Source organism: Cicer arietinum, chromosome 1 (assembly GCF_000331145.2).
Source record: "Cicer arietinum cultivar CDC Frontier isolate Library 1 chromosome 1, Cicar.CDCFrontier_v2.0, whole genome shotgun sequence".
Taxonomy (NCBI): Eukaryota; Viridiplantae; Streptophyta; class Magnoliopsida; order Fabales; family Fabaceae; genus Cicer; species Cicer arietinum.
In genome coordinates, this window is record NC_021160.2 from 50,495,438 (window position 1) to 50,510,561 (window position 15,124).

At 29.2% G+C, this 15,124-nt stretch overlaps 2 protein-coding genes across 3 annotated transcripts; one reads left to right on the top strand and one right to left on the bottom strand.

The window, feature by feature from the left end:
- Positions 1 to 5,739: 5,739 nt before the first annotated feature.
- On the bottom strand, positions 5,740 to 9,183 carry LOC101494405 (adenylate kinase isoenzyme 6 homolog). Of its 2 annotated transcripts, none has more exons than XM_004487081.4 (4): positions 8,910 to 9,183; positions 6,759 to 6,961; positions 6,228 to 6,373; positions 5,740 to 6,142 (listed from the first exon to the last, which is right to left on the bottom strand). In XM_004487081.4, exons 2-4 carry the CDS (start codon positions 6,957 to 6,959, stop codon positions 5,950 to 5,952), a joined length of 540 nt encoding a protein of 179 aa, XP_004487138.1. In that variant the 5' UTR covers positions 6,960 to 6,961; positions 8,910 to 9,183; the 3' UTR covers positions 5,740 to 5,949. The 2 variants fall into 2 exon arrangements, with proteins under 2 accessions (XP_004487138.1, XP_027191383.1); XM_027335582.2 differs by lacking the exon at positions 8,910 to 9,183 and adding an exon at positions 8,643 to 8,772.
- A 2,177-nt stretch (positions 9,184 to 11,360) lies between these two features.
- Positions 11,361 to 14,707, top strand: LOC101494720 (vicilin-like seed storage protein At2g28490). Its single transcript, XM_004487082.4, has 5 exons — positions 11,361 to 11,712; positions 12,502 to 12,683; positions 12,801 to 12,878; positions 13,111 to 13,539; positions 14,010 to 14,707. Exons 1-5 carry the CDS (start codon positions 11,403 to 11,405, stop codon positions 14,475 to 14,477), a joined length of 1,467 nt encoding a protein of 488 aa, XP_004487139.1. The 5' UTR covers positions 11,361 to 11,402; the 3' UTR covers positions 14,478 to 14,707.
- Positions 14,708 to 15,124: the final 417 nt, after the last annotated feature.

Sequence of the window (15,124 nt, forward strand, 5' to 3'; positions counted from 1 at the left end):
TTATAATTATAAAATTTCACTAAAAATTATTTTAATGAGGATTAAATGAAATCAGTGTACAATAATAGTTTAATAAAAAGTATTGAAGGATAATGCAAAGTACGGTGTGAGTTGTGGGGTCAGGGATGTATTGTGGGTGGGGTAAGACATGTCGGTTGACCGGTCAAATTCATATACTATTATCAGTCAAATGGAAACAGAGAAGAACAAAAAAGTAAAAAAACTGATGACGATGTATCTACATCCCAAGGCACAACATACACGGTAATGTTGTTTGTATTGGCATTTCTGTTAAGAAAAGAACATAGCATTCCCACCTCTTTATTCCGCATAATGTTTGATTTGTTCTTATATGGTTGTGCTTGATAGCATGTATGATATCATCTCATTTCTTAATTTTTATTAATTATTCACCAATGTCGTGTCATTTGGACTCCGATCCCTATTTGTTTTTGTGGGATATGATGTGATGTGATGATCCACGTACAATTTTCCAAGAAAAATCATAGAGGAAAAATAAAAATAAAGCGATTCATGTTGATGTTGGATGATGGAATATTCAAAATTTCGTCCATAGAGATTGTGTTTAACCGAATCAAATAGAACTGTGCAACATATGAAATAAATGTGTATAACACAGTAAATTTTAGTTTAAATTTATTAGAGAGATTTATATATAATGTTTTATATGTTTCGAATAGAATTGATTTAAATGAAAAGTTGTAAGTTTTTGTTTAATTGTAATAATATTATATCGTTTTAAAAAAAATAAAAATTTATAGACAAACTATCAAATAAAATATTTACACAAAACAAAAAAGACTATTAAATAAAATATAAAAAAACAAGTAATGGTCTAAATTCACAATCCAAAATGCGAGATTAGATATAAACGGTTTTTGACCCAATTAAATATAAACTATTAGAAAATATGTTGGAACATTGTCTTAAAATTAAAATGTTTATTGACAAAAAAATGAAAAAATTTTAAGACTTTTTTTTTTGTTGGCAAAATAGCAATCATATATCTTTAAGTTTGATCTAAATTTCGCATAAACTATTTAAGTTTTTTTTTTTCTTTTAAATCAGGTCATTTATGTATTTTTCCGTTAATAGAGTTGTCCTTTATGTTATAGTTAATTTGCATTGTTGCTCTATTTTATTGTTTCTATTAAAAAATTGCATGAGCTCGATAAGTTCATCATGTGTTTATTAGTTTCTTCGATTTCTATTCAATTCTTTATCTTTTTTCTCTTTAAATTCAAAAGGCTCAACTTCTTCTTCATCGGCTTCTTTATTATCTTTTTCTTCATCTTATAATCTTCATCTAACATCATTTTTTTCTTCTCTAAGATAAATGTTCATTCACAAATTAAAACCAAAAACAAAAATAAATTAAAAACTCATATATATAATACAATGAATAAATTAAACCAGACCTTTCACACTACGATTCACCATTCCATAAACTCATAATTGAAACAAATCAAAAGCTGAAATCCATAAAAATATAGCATAGAAAAAGATAATTTTTTCGCTTTTCCTATCCCTCTTTTGAATTATTTGAATTGATGAAAGTGATGAAAAAGAGAAGAATGTTATGAGTTTTAAAATTTTAACATAAATCGTTAAGAAAGATTAAACTATTACTGTTGGAGCTATTTAGTATGCAACCCTTAAGAGACATGATTGTTAAACTCAAAAAATTTATATAGTATTGTATAATTGTTCCAATAACTTTAGTTATTTCCATGACATTTTAACATCACAAAGTCCTTTTTATATGGCATATCAACTATTATCCAACCCAAAGAAACTTCAACATTTTGGTTATGTAACGTTTTTTACCTTTGGTTTGTTTGCTGGTGAGTGTGAACGGTGAATCACATTATAGTGTATGATAAGTTTGAAAACAAATTCGCGGGACAAGGAAACACTGAAAAAGACAAGGAAACGCTAAAGCATGCTTCTGAAATACTAATATTTTATTCAACAACAACCGTATGTTATATTCTCTTTGAAATTGAAAATTGAAGTATGGTATAATAAAAATTAAGAATGAGGGTTAGGAATACTTTGAAGTTTGAAGGCATTTAGATCAAAGGGGATATTTAGTTGGTCGGCGAGAGTGGACCCCATGAAGATGACGCCAGATATTTGGTGATTACTCTGCTTTTTAGAATTTTGTTCTATATCAATTATTTGAATATGTAAATAAGATACTGTATAAATCCATTGAGATTGTGTGTCGTTGGATTCTGAAAACAAGAAGTATAATATATAATATTTGTGTTATTATTTGGTCGAAAAATTATTTTTTAAATATGAATAAATTTAATTCTATTACTAGTCTTTCATTTTACTTTCTTGTGTGTTAATTATACATGAGATGATTTATTTTTTATATTTCATTATTTTAAATTTAACATAATATTTATATTAATTTTGTTTTAAATATCAAAACTAAAGAATATACCTATTTTGAACTCGTAATATAAAAAATGAGGTTATAATACAAAGTGTGTTAATTTTTCGAACTTTTATATCAATACATTTTTAATTTTTTAATATTATTTTCTCTATATTTCTCCTATGACTATTACTATTATATTTAATACACAATACAATTGTTTTTTTCTCTTAAATGTTTGATGTGTGTGTTTGTGCAAATCAGTTTCCTAACTTTTTAAGGAAGAAACATTTCACACTATGAAACAATCTACAGCGTGCAGTATCGATTCGGTGGGACCCATAACTTCTCCTCCCTTCTCAAGCAAAGTATCTTCTCATATTCATAGGCATAGCTATCACCACAGTCCAATTCGATCCGCATGTTCCAATAGTAATTACACTTCAGTCAATAAAATAAAATAAAATAATTAATCACAATCATCACTACCTACCCAATTTCATGGTATTGGACAATAATGTTGTAATTATTTGAATACAACTTTCACCTATTTTTGTTTTGAATGCTTATCTATTCCCCTCCCTTCTCAAGCAAGGAACGAATCAAGATAAAGCACGTACGTCATGTTTCATGTTTGGTAAATAAATGATGCATGACTGAATAGTTGCATGATCCATAACAAAACGGTGTTGTCCGTTTTTCATTATTAGGCCACGTTTACTTATATGAATTGGTTGTATATTAATGTTGCCAACTAGGTGTTGCCATTGTTTTATTTGGTCAATATTTCTACCAATTGTTTTTTATAAGTTAAATTATGTGTCGGGTGATTAATATTCGTGATATAACATTATTATCAAGTCATATATTAACACAATTAAATATAAAATAATGTTATTAGAATATAAAATATGACATAAATATAATATTATATAAAACATAATAAATATCATATTTTGTTTTTATTTATTTATAAAATATCAAAATATTTTTGTATTTATATTAAATTTTATGTTCAAATAATATTACTCTTAGACAAACGTTAATTTAATAGAATTATCGCGGTTATAAGTTACATGGATTATAAAATCATCTTACCACATTTGCTTGTATACTTGCAAAATATGGAAAAAAAACCTAAGTGTATTTTCTTAGAAGTTTTTTTTTATAGTTCTTAACATAAAATAACTTTTTTTATGATTATAATAAATTTTAAGAAAATTATAAATTTAATAAAATCATGATTAGTTAAATTAAGAAACACACAAAATACACTAAATTTTATTAAAAAAAATAATTTGCACTTAGCTTTATGGTACAGTAAAATGTTGATATTAAATTAAGAGATAAATATTTTGTAAATAATTCAAGTCTCTATAATTTTGGCATTTCGATTTGCAAAAAATTAAGATGTAAGTACATTGCATTATGCACGAATACGCTTTTGGTCATAGAGAATTATAATATATATTGTTGATAGGAAACAAAAATTGACAATATGGTCTTAGGAAAATGGATATATAGTATACTGCGTTGGTCCAAGTTGTTTCCTTCATTATTTTCTTATTGGATTGGTTTGATACGCCAGTTCAAAATTTGTGAGCCAATATTATGCATGAGTATGTTGTCCATTTAGCAAATATTTTATCAACAGGAATTTAACAATGATATATGGAATGCTAAGTGCGTGCAATACATACACGTATTTGTATTATATTGTTTTCAAAATCTTCATTCCAAATTTTTAATTCTGCACTTTGGCTGTCGTGACATTTTCTAACATATATAATATGTACTATAGCAGCCAGCAGACTAAAATTGAATAAAAAAAGGCAGCAGATTCATATTCCAAAACTAAATAATAATAATAATAATAATAATAATAATAATAATAATAATAATAATAATAATAATTGTCATGAAATGTAAAAAAAACTTAATTGTCGGCGCATTACAACTATTTATGAATACGAGTTTAAAGATAGTTATAGTAAAAGTTAACATGTCTAATAATCTAAAGGAAAAAATTGACTTACAATATAAAAACTTTTTATATTAATTAACAATTAATGTATATATTATAAATTAAATTCTAAAAAAATGTGATGATCAATTTCTTTAAAGATATGGTTTTTTGTATAAGGATATATGCTTGAATTTGTAGCATATAATAAATAGAATGCGAGAAAATAACAAATATTTTTTAAAATCATATTATTCTATCTTGTAAAATTCTACTATATGTCACCAATCCAAACATATCATAAGCCCCAAAATATATAGTTCAAGAGTCAGACCAACTGGGGACAGTACTTGTTGGGTCTTAATTCTTGAAAGATTTTGATAACTTTTTTTTCTGTATTCATTGTCTTTCAAATCGATGAATTCAAATGTACATCGCTATGTCCATAATAACTAAAAAAACATGAATGTGTATGATGAACATTCATTTTGTCTTCTTCAATTTGAGATTTTGAATGCTCATGGCATCCCAAACACTCCTTTTAGTTCAACAAGTTGATCTTTGTATGTGAGAGAAAATGAGGGAGAAAGTGATTGAAAGGAAGCGAAAATGAGGGAAAGGAAGCGAAAATATATATTAAAAATTAAAATCATCAATTATTTTTAGAAAAAATTTTAGACAGCATAAACCACCACCCATATCCAATTGTTCAGCTTTTTTATTGCTAATTCAATATTGCAGAAAATTTTATTTTAAAATAATTTTCGTGACTCATTGGTCGAGTTTATTAAGAGGCATGTGAATGTAGCAACAGCTCATACTTTTGCAAATGCGATATTGATATGGCTTATTCTTAGTCTTTTGCTTCTGTTATTGATAATGAAATGCTATAACCTCCATTTTGAAGAAATGAAAACTTAGAAATTTAGATTAAAATCGTCAAAATAGTCTTGCATAATAGATTGACCAATTTGGATTGATATAAAAGATGGATTGAGTTATTAAAATTTAATTCTAGTAAATTTGTGATTTGTAAACTTGGCCTGAAAATTAACAGATATATTAGTTTATCGAATTCGAATCTAGAAATTTCTTTAAAAAAATTTGGTGTCTTTACTCACCAATTAAACTACTTACAAAGACCATGAGTATGTGTCGTAATTAAGGACATGTGATCCAGTGTTAAACATGTTTTGTTTTTAAATGGACCACATATTAAAGATGGTTGTTGGTAGAAAGTTATACGTTGTTCAATCAACTAACAAAAATACTAACTCTTATTTTTACTTCAATTTCACTGACTTTTTTGGTTATAAATTTCACCAACTCTTTTAACCATGCTCCATCCAGTATGTTTAAACCTTCCTTAGCTATCTCAACTCAATTCATTATTGTAAAACCATATAAAAGTTTAACACACTTTCCTTTGTCTAATTTAAAACCCATAATAACATGAATGTCAAAAACTAATGCCTCATCTAAACTTGTAAGAGGTAATTCTACAAGATTGCAAATTCAGGCATGAACCCATAATATTTTCATCCCATGGTGTGTACATTGAACTTATATTTGTTTTTTATGACTGGGGTGGAGAAGCCCAATTTCTGATCCAATCTGTCAGAGTTGCAACATTTCTACTAATGTCTTCAATATTATTACTTTCCATTGCAACAACTTTGTCTTCTGCGTAACTTTCTTTAGCCTCCTCGAGCAAAACTTGAAAGATTTCACATTCGACATTATTGGAAAGCTTTGAATCTTTGTAGCCTCTGTCATAGAGATGGGGAAGTATGTTAATGCCAAAACTTAGAATAGAATCAAAAAATCGACATTCAACAATAAGTGCTCCCATACCTCTTACTCAAGCGATCATACAAAATGGTGTTATCAGTTTGAAGTACAACGACACAATCAAACCATCGCTCAGGAAAGAAATCACAGCCATGATAGTCAACAATGTTCCCACCCTCTTCCATAACATCCTCAAGTTCATCACACACCTAAAAAAAACCATAAAATTATATTTGTAAGACCTATATACACAAGATAAACAACAGCATTTTATCAAGACAGTACAACTGAAATTTCACCATTTAGTATATATTATGGAAAAATAATGAAGAGATGACAAAATCAGTGAAGGTAGGCAGTGGTTAAGGATAGATGCATAAGGACTAAACATTAGAGAACTAACAACAAACAAATCAAATTTGATAATGATAATTATAGTATAAGACCCGAAGGAAAGCATTCCATGGACAGCATATCTAACGCCACCTCAAAATTAATAATGATAGTTATAGTCTTCATTGTATTGAATCTAAACATCCTCAAAACAAACCAAGTTTATGAGAACCAAACAAGAGAGATAAATTGGAAGCTTACCAAATCTTCATCAATAATGTAAGAATCAAGCTCATCATCCCACCCATCATGCAAGTTATTCTTTTTGACCAAATCTCCAATATTGATGTGGCGGAGCTGAGTGGCTTCAGCCAGAGCAGTTGACATGGCTGTCTTTCCTGTCCCTGGTGTACCAGTCACCAAAATGTTTGGACTCTGCCTCCTGCCACTTTTTTGAACCATGACTGCAACACATTTTCAATTGAAGTTATTGAACAAAATTTCAAGGATTGCAGCATAGTAAATTGTGAAGTGTTCCATTCACCAACGTATCAGATTGAAGATGTGTCCCAGTGTTCGACACGGACAGCAACACCTTGATTACATTCAATTAATTCATTTTCTTAAATTATTACCTGTGTCAACTTGTCAGTGTCTAGTATTCGTATCAGTATTTGTGTTTGAAACATATTTTTTTAAAGTATTAATCATTGTCGAAAACCAAGTAAAAATAAATGAATGGTTAGGAACCCAAGATTTGGATTCCAAGGATTTAGAGAAAGAAGAAAAACACAAATATTTAGAAAGAAAAAAAGATAAGAAATAATAGGAGAGAATCACTCCAAAGAAAATGATACACAAAAGCGGATACACTCCTACAATAATTTACACCATTCAATTTCTAATTTGGCAAAAGATCCTTTCTAAAGGGGTGGAAACCTCTATTTATAGACTTCCAATACATTAGGATAGGGATTAGGTCCAACTTAACTAACTAATATTAGAAACACCAAAGCAGTTACACCTTTACCACTACTAACAACCTAGGAACATAACTACTAACAAACTCCTAATTATACCTATTTTTATATCCTAACATGAACTTTGGCATGTTAAGATTCTAATAAGAACACATAAAGAATAATGCTACCAGCACACTCTTTAGCATACACTTTTGTACTCTTTTTGATTGGTGAAAATTCAAATAAGTCTCACCAAATTCATAGGGAACCCACATGCTTTAGTTCATGTGGAACCAGGGCCAGTCCTAAGATATTTGGTGCCCTCAGGGAACTCTAAAAAATAAACCTCGTGATAGTTTTATTTTTACTTGCAAAAATATTAATAATTTATTCATTATAATCAAAATTCATTAAAAGAAAATCATTTGCAAGTCATGATTTCAAGGTTACAGTGCAAAAACAAATCACAATTTTTAAAAAAAATATCTTCTCCTCCTTCACAAAATAGGCACGATGTTTGAAAATAGTTCAACGGAATAGAAAAACAATAATTCAATGAAACAACATACCAAAAAGACAATCAAAACTAAACTAAAATGTTCAAAATAAGAATCAAAACAACCATTGAAACAGCATAAAAGAAGAATACATAAGCAGTGGCGGAGCTTGACTAAAAAGCTTGGGGTGACCGACATAAAAATATAATATATAAATTAAATATATAAATAATATTATATAGCAAAAAATTAAGTTGTAATAAACACAAAGTGCAACAAAAAAACTCAAACACTTTATATAGACATAAAATCAAACACCTTATGTGCAACAAACCCAAAAACACTGATATTTTATATTCAACTGAGAAAGCTATATTGTGTGTCCTAACAGCATCTCAGGTAGATGTTACCAAGATGTCAAGACTCCCTAAGATACTAAATATGATGTATTAGATAAACTAACGTGTCTGAAAATCATTGTATGTTACAAAAGCTCCATTTTAGCTTCAGTTTTTGATACCACTAGACGTGTCTAATATGGATGACTTTAGCTTCAGTTTTTGGAAAACAATCCCCCAAATCATGCTTTCTAATTACAGAAATTTCGATACCACTAGACTTATAAACACGCAGCTCTATCATACTACTCAGACTCATTGAATGAAATATATGAACAAATAACCTACCAATTGATTACGTTCCAGGCTGCAACACAATCAGACTCCTCATTGATGCAGTCTATTATTACTAGTCTAGATCCACATGCTACCATACCCATGTGGCAGATGCTTTTATGAAAATTTATCAGAATCAAGTTCCCAATTGTCAAACATCCTGATTTTTTCACACAAATTGCTCTTTACCTATAACAGAGGAGCCACGATTCGAACTAACAGAATTCCAAATCAAAACTAACTAACAAAAATCAGCACTAACAAAATTGAAATCCGAACCTTTTGAACAAAGCAGCAACGCGATCTGGAGACAGATGAGGTTGCGGCGAACAGAGAGCGACGAACGACCAAGGAGGCAGTCAGGCAGAGGCGGCCGCAGCCCCGCAGCGAGCAGAGGAGGAGGCAGAGTGAGGCGACCGCGCGTTTGTCGTGATTTGTGAATCTGATTCTCGAGAAGGAAGGGAGAGAGGAAGGCTGTAACTTGTAAGCACACAAGGGGGAGAGAGAGAGGAAGGCTGGAAGAGAGAGAGAGGAAGAAAGATAAAACTGAATTAAGTTTAGGTATTGGTTTGGTATTATTGTAACTTTTTAGTGTTAATAAGGGTTTAGGGTTTTAGTCCAATATATTTGTATATAAATTATGATTTTCAGTAAACAAATAATTAAAAAATAATTTTTGAAACAACAATATTAAATAGAATAGAATTTTATTTTATTTATATTTAAGTTTCAAAAATTATATAATAAATAAAATAATTTTTTTAAATACACATTTACATATATTTATACATAAGACGATTTTTATTTCAAAAATAGTGATTTTAGTTTTAAAGAAGTAAACATCAATTAAATGATTATATATATAGAATAAAATAAAATTTATCCATTTTATTTAAAAAAAAGATAATAATACTTTTTTTTAACTTAAAATAATACTACTTATAAAAAGCTTAAAAATTTAATACTTGTATAAGATAGTTTGAAGCATAAGGATAAAGATTTGATGGTGTCATATTGTTTATATTCTATGTTTGATATGCTGCTGATAAAAAATAATAATTAAATATTATTATTGTATTATATTTAGATAAGTTAAATAATGATACTTAATTCATTACATTTGTAAGGTAATTATATTTAATATATTAAAAAAATTAAATTAACATTTTAGTTTTATGAGTTTAATAAAAAAATCATTTTTAATTTTAAGTATTTAATTTCGATAAATTTTTAATTTGTATAAAATGATAAAATTACTTCTATGAGAAAATTTATACACATTGTTAAAAATAATATTGATATGTTTTAATTTAATATTTTTTGTTCTTTTAGTGTACATTTTTTATTTTAATAGCTTAAAATTGATTTATATTTGAAACTATTATTTTTTCTATTTTTTAAATTATATTTTTTTTAAATAAATTAGTAAATTATGTTCTTATGATATCATATCATTCTCTAACTCAACTTGTATTTTAGATAAGATTTAAAATAGAAAGGCATGGTATAATAAGGTTTATGATTATTTTATACTATCATGCTGACATAGATAAATTGAGATAGCATACTACAATTTTTCATAATATCGATAATGTCTTGATCTTGAGCAACAATGCTCACTTGGTCCAATCCAATCGCACAACAAATCCATCCATGCGACATTCTATGGTAGATGGGTGAAGCCAACTATGAGCACTTTCAAGTGTAACATTCATGCGACTTTTTTCAATGACAAGAGCATGGTAAGCTTTGGTACAATACATCAAAGAACGCCACTACAATTTCATGGCAAAGAATTAGAGAGATTTTGAAGTTATTTGTTGCACAGCCTTTTTGGAACCCTTGGACAATGTTTGCTGGCTACCCAAGTCAGCTGCTGTCTTATATACAACATCAGATATGTCAAAAGTGGCACCTCAAAAAAATAAATCCGAAATATTAGTTGCTTAAGAATGTTTAGATATAACAAGTTCTAATTGAGAAAGAGCCATAAACTAATAAATATTAGTTGCTTAAGATAAACAATCATTAGCTATGAATCCAAATATTTCGATTATTCTGGATAAACCAACACAATAAAAGATACTAAATGTTTTTCTAAGTTTATGTTAATTTATACTTGATAAATTTGAGATCATGCTTCTTTGGTAATTTTAATAATATAGTACATAAAAAACATGCGTTATATGATTAATTATTAAATTAATTATAATGTTTTACTATCTTACCTCATCATTCAATTATTTCTTGAAATATGTCTAAAATATCATAAATATAAATATGGTTTTTAAATGTTGCTCCATACTCATATTTCAATCTAATATATAATTTCTTATTCCCACTTGAAACTCCAATATAAAGTAGAAGATAATCTTATCCAACTTTTGAACTCATTTTTTATTAATACAATTTGAATTCATTTTCTAAATCCAAAACACCAAATAAGAAGGAAAATATTAGAAAGGAGTACAAGTCATATTAAGCAAGACATTAGTATTGAAATAGTAGAAGTTTTCAACGGTAAGACTCTGTCTTTTCTTTCATCGAATGTTTCTCTCTATTAGAGCACATGAGACATGTCAACTCCATTCCATATGCAGAATACATGGCTAGCAAGCTCCCCAAATTTCTACATGGCTGACACGTGTCTCCCCTCAAAACTCTTGTATCTTTATTATTATTATAATAATAATAAATAAATAAACTCATTGCTTCTCTTTATAACTCAAAGCTTCAAATTGTAAGCAATCAAAAAATAGCAAATAAAGAATCATGAGAGACAAAGCAACCCTTTTGATCATGCTTCTTATTCTTTGTCATGGTGTGGCCATGACAAAGGGGTTGTGGGAGATAAAGAATGAAGATAGAGAAGATCATGGGCCTCAAATGCCAGAGAAATTGTTTTTGTTGCAAAACTCAAAGCGTGTGGTGAAGACTGATGCAGGGGAGATGAGAGTGTTGGAGAGTTATGGTGGTAGAGTTTCTGAGAGACGCTTGCACATTGGCTTCATTAATATGGAACCAAGTTCTCTCTTTGTTCCTCAATATCTTGATTCCACTCTCATTGTATTTGTCCGTTCAGGTAACATAGAATGATCCCTTTTACACATGCTCTAAGAAAATATTAATAGATTGAAAGGACATGAGTAACACTAGTATATATTGTGCTTCCTTACATTTGGAAGAAAAGTGATTAGATAAGTATGGTATAACCAAACTACTACGATGTTGTGGTGTACCACCTTTATAGATGGTCCACAGTTGATCAATGTTTAAAAAGTTATTTAAAATTCTAACGATGATTATGAGTCAATTATAAAGACGAGGAAAATTATTAACTAATATTTATGAGAAGTGTCGTAAATTATCATTAAAGTTTAATATGACTTTTAACTATTGTCTAATGTACCACGTCTACCTTAGAATTTGTCTGAAACTTAATGGCATGTATTTTAAATTGCAATCACATTAATATAACACCAATACTTCATATTTAAGGCCTATTTAGTGTCTGACGACACATACAAGTTAAATAGTGTGATATTGCATATGCGAATTAAATGCAATATATTATATTGCAAATTGTGATGAACACGATGAGTAAAAACTAAGAAAACCAAAAATGAACTTAACCCTAATAACTTCCATTTTGTTTAATTATTGCCGATATCTACATGTTAATATAAATGTTAGTATTAATATCATGTCCATGTATTTATCTCAATGTTGATAGGTTGCAATGCGATTGTTGATATCACATTGAGACACAACTTATTGATGTAGTCATACAGCTAATTTAATAGAGAACCTTGATGTAGCTATAGTTCAAAATCCTTGAGAATTTAGGAGTTAACATGGAAATGGATTTCAGGGGAAGCAAAGGTGGGATTCATATATGAGGATGAACTAGCAGAAAGGGAACTAAAGAGGGGGGATGTGTATCAAATTCCAGCTGGTTCTGCATTCTATTTATTGAATATTGGAAAGGCTCAAAAGCTTCACATTATCTGCAGCATCGATCCTTCAGAGAGTTTGGGAATAGGTATTTTTCAGGTATGTATATGCATTTTTGTATAATTAATCAATACTTTAGTGATGCATTATAAATAATTTGATTTGATTTATCTTGCTAATCCATGCATATATTATGGTTTGTTTATATGTTTGCAGTCTTTCTATATTGGAGGAGGAGCTCCAGTATCAGTACTTTCCGGTTTCGAGCCTCAAATCCTAGAAACTGCTTTTAACGTAAGCTAACAAAATAACAACTTCACTTTTAATAAAATCAAAGTGATTGAATGTAGTATAAATATCGCCCTCGTGTTGGTGTCGTGTCAGACACCAAAGCGTGTTGGATAACTACCAAACACCTCTTCAATTTGAAGTGTCTGTGCTAAGCAGAAAGCAACACAAGATTCTAACATAGACATGAAGATATTGGCAAATTAATTAATGTGTTTAACAATGAACTAACTCACAGGCATCAGAAGCAGAGTTGATTAAATTCTTCACAAGACAACATGAGGGTCCAATTGTGCACATAGGTGATTCACATGTCAGTGCCTCAAGCTTATGGAACAAGTTTCTTCAACTAAAAGAGGATGAAAAACTAAACCACTTGAAGAAACTGGTGCAAGATCAAGAAGAAGATGAGGATGATGAAGAAAAAGAAGAAGAAAAGCCACAACCAAGTTGGTCTTGGAGGAAGCTCTTGGAATCAGTATTTGGGGATGAGATGAAAAAGAACAAAAAGGACAAAGTTTCCCATAAATCTCCTCACTCATGCAACCTCTACGACAGAAAACCAGATTTCAAAAACACTTATGGTTGGAGCGTTGCTCTAGACGGTTCCGATTATTCTCCACTCAAAACTTCTGGCATTGGCATTTATCACGTCAATCTCAAACCGGTACGCAAGCTTAAAATTGATCTTTTATAATTGACTTTACAATGTAGTTGGTTATAGACTATTAGATTAAGGTGTTTGAATCTTCTCAGCTCAGCTACTATATAGTGCAGCAGTTGTAAGAACCACTAAATTATGAAAGACTCTGGTCCCCACATAATATGATGCTCCTTGCAACTGCTACACCTAACAATAGTTGTAGAGGTTTCCACTTTAAGTCTTTAATAGACTATTAGATTAAGGTGTTTGGATTATTTATAATTGTTGTATGGTGCATTAGCCACGAGGACTATTAGATTATGAGAGATCTCAATTTAAATATATTTTAAGACTCCTCACAATTAATGCGTTATACAACAATTGTACATCATGATTTAAGTCTTTGATAACTTTTACGTTATCAATAAAATAAGAAACTATGTAATATGTCAATCATATTTATTTACTAGAAAGTGTCATTTGAATCTATATAGGGATCAATGATGACACCCCATGTAAATCCAAGGGCAACAGAGTATGGCATGGTGGTAAAAGGTTCAGGTAGAATCCAAATAGTATTTCCAAATGGAAGCAATGCAATGGACACACATATAAAAGAAGGGGATGTTTTCTTTGTACCAAGATACTTTGCATTTTGCCAAATAGCATCAAAGAATGAACCACTAGATTTCTTTGGGTTTACCACTTCATCAAGGAAGAACAAGCCACAATTTTTGGTGGGTGCTACTTCACTCATGAAGACTATGATGGGACCTGAGCTTGCTGCTGCTTTTGGAGTGAGTGAGGATACAATGAGACACATTCTTAATGCACAACATGAGGCTGTCATACTACCTACCCCATGGACTGAATCTAAACAAAATTATGGCAACAAATTGGATTTGGAGAGCCTTCCTACAACAAAGGTTGTCACAAATGATGATATGATTATCGGCTTTTAATTATTTTATTAGATTAGGTTATTAGACGAACATTTAGATTTAGAGAGTCCTTTTGAGAATAAGATTAAATGTTTTAAAAAATCGAACTGAAGTTGATATTTCAATTTATTTAGACAATCCTTTCGAAAATAAGGTTAAATGTTTTAAAAGTCGAATTGAAGTTGATGGTTCAATTGATTGAACCTTGTATCGATTTTTATTACAATTTGATTATTTTCATGATCTGATTATAGTTTAGTTCTAGTTCCAACAATTTAAAATAGTTAAATTATATATGATCGCGAGATCTCTCTATTTTGATGTTTGGTTTGATTTTTATAACATTGTTAGAGATGTTCAAGGTTTTAAATCACTTTAATTCAATCACTTGATTATTTTTCACACAAATTCAATCATATTTCATCATATAAATATCTATATATACATTTAAAAAATATGTTACACGAATGTCATTTAATTGAATAACAATATAAAATTAAAATTATTTTACATTATCAATGCATATAGTAATTAAAACCAAACAAAATATATAAACTCTATATATTTTTACTTATTAGAGCTCAAAATGTAATTTTATTTTAATTGTATCATTGAGCCATTTTAGTCGATGAAATTTTCTTTTTGATTAATTTAGTCAATAGAATTTG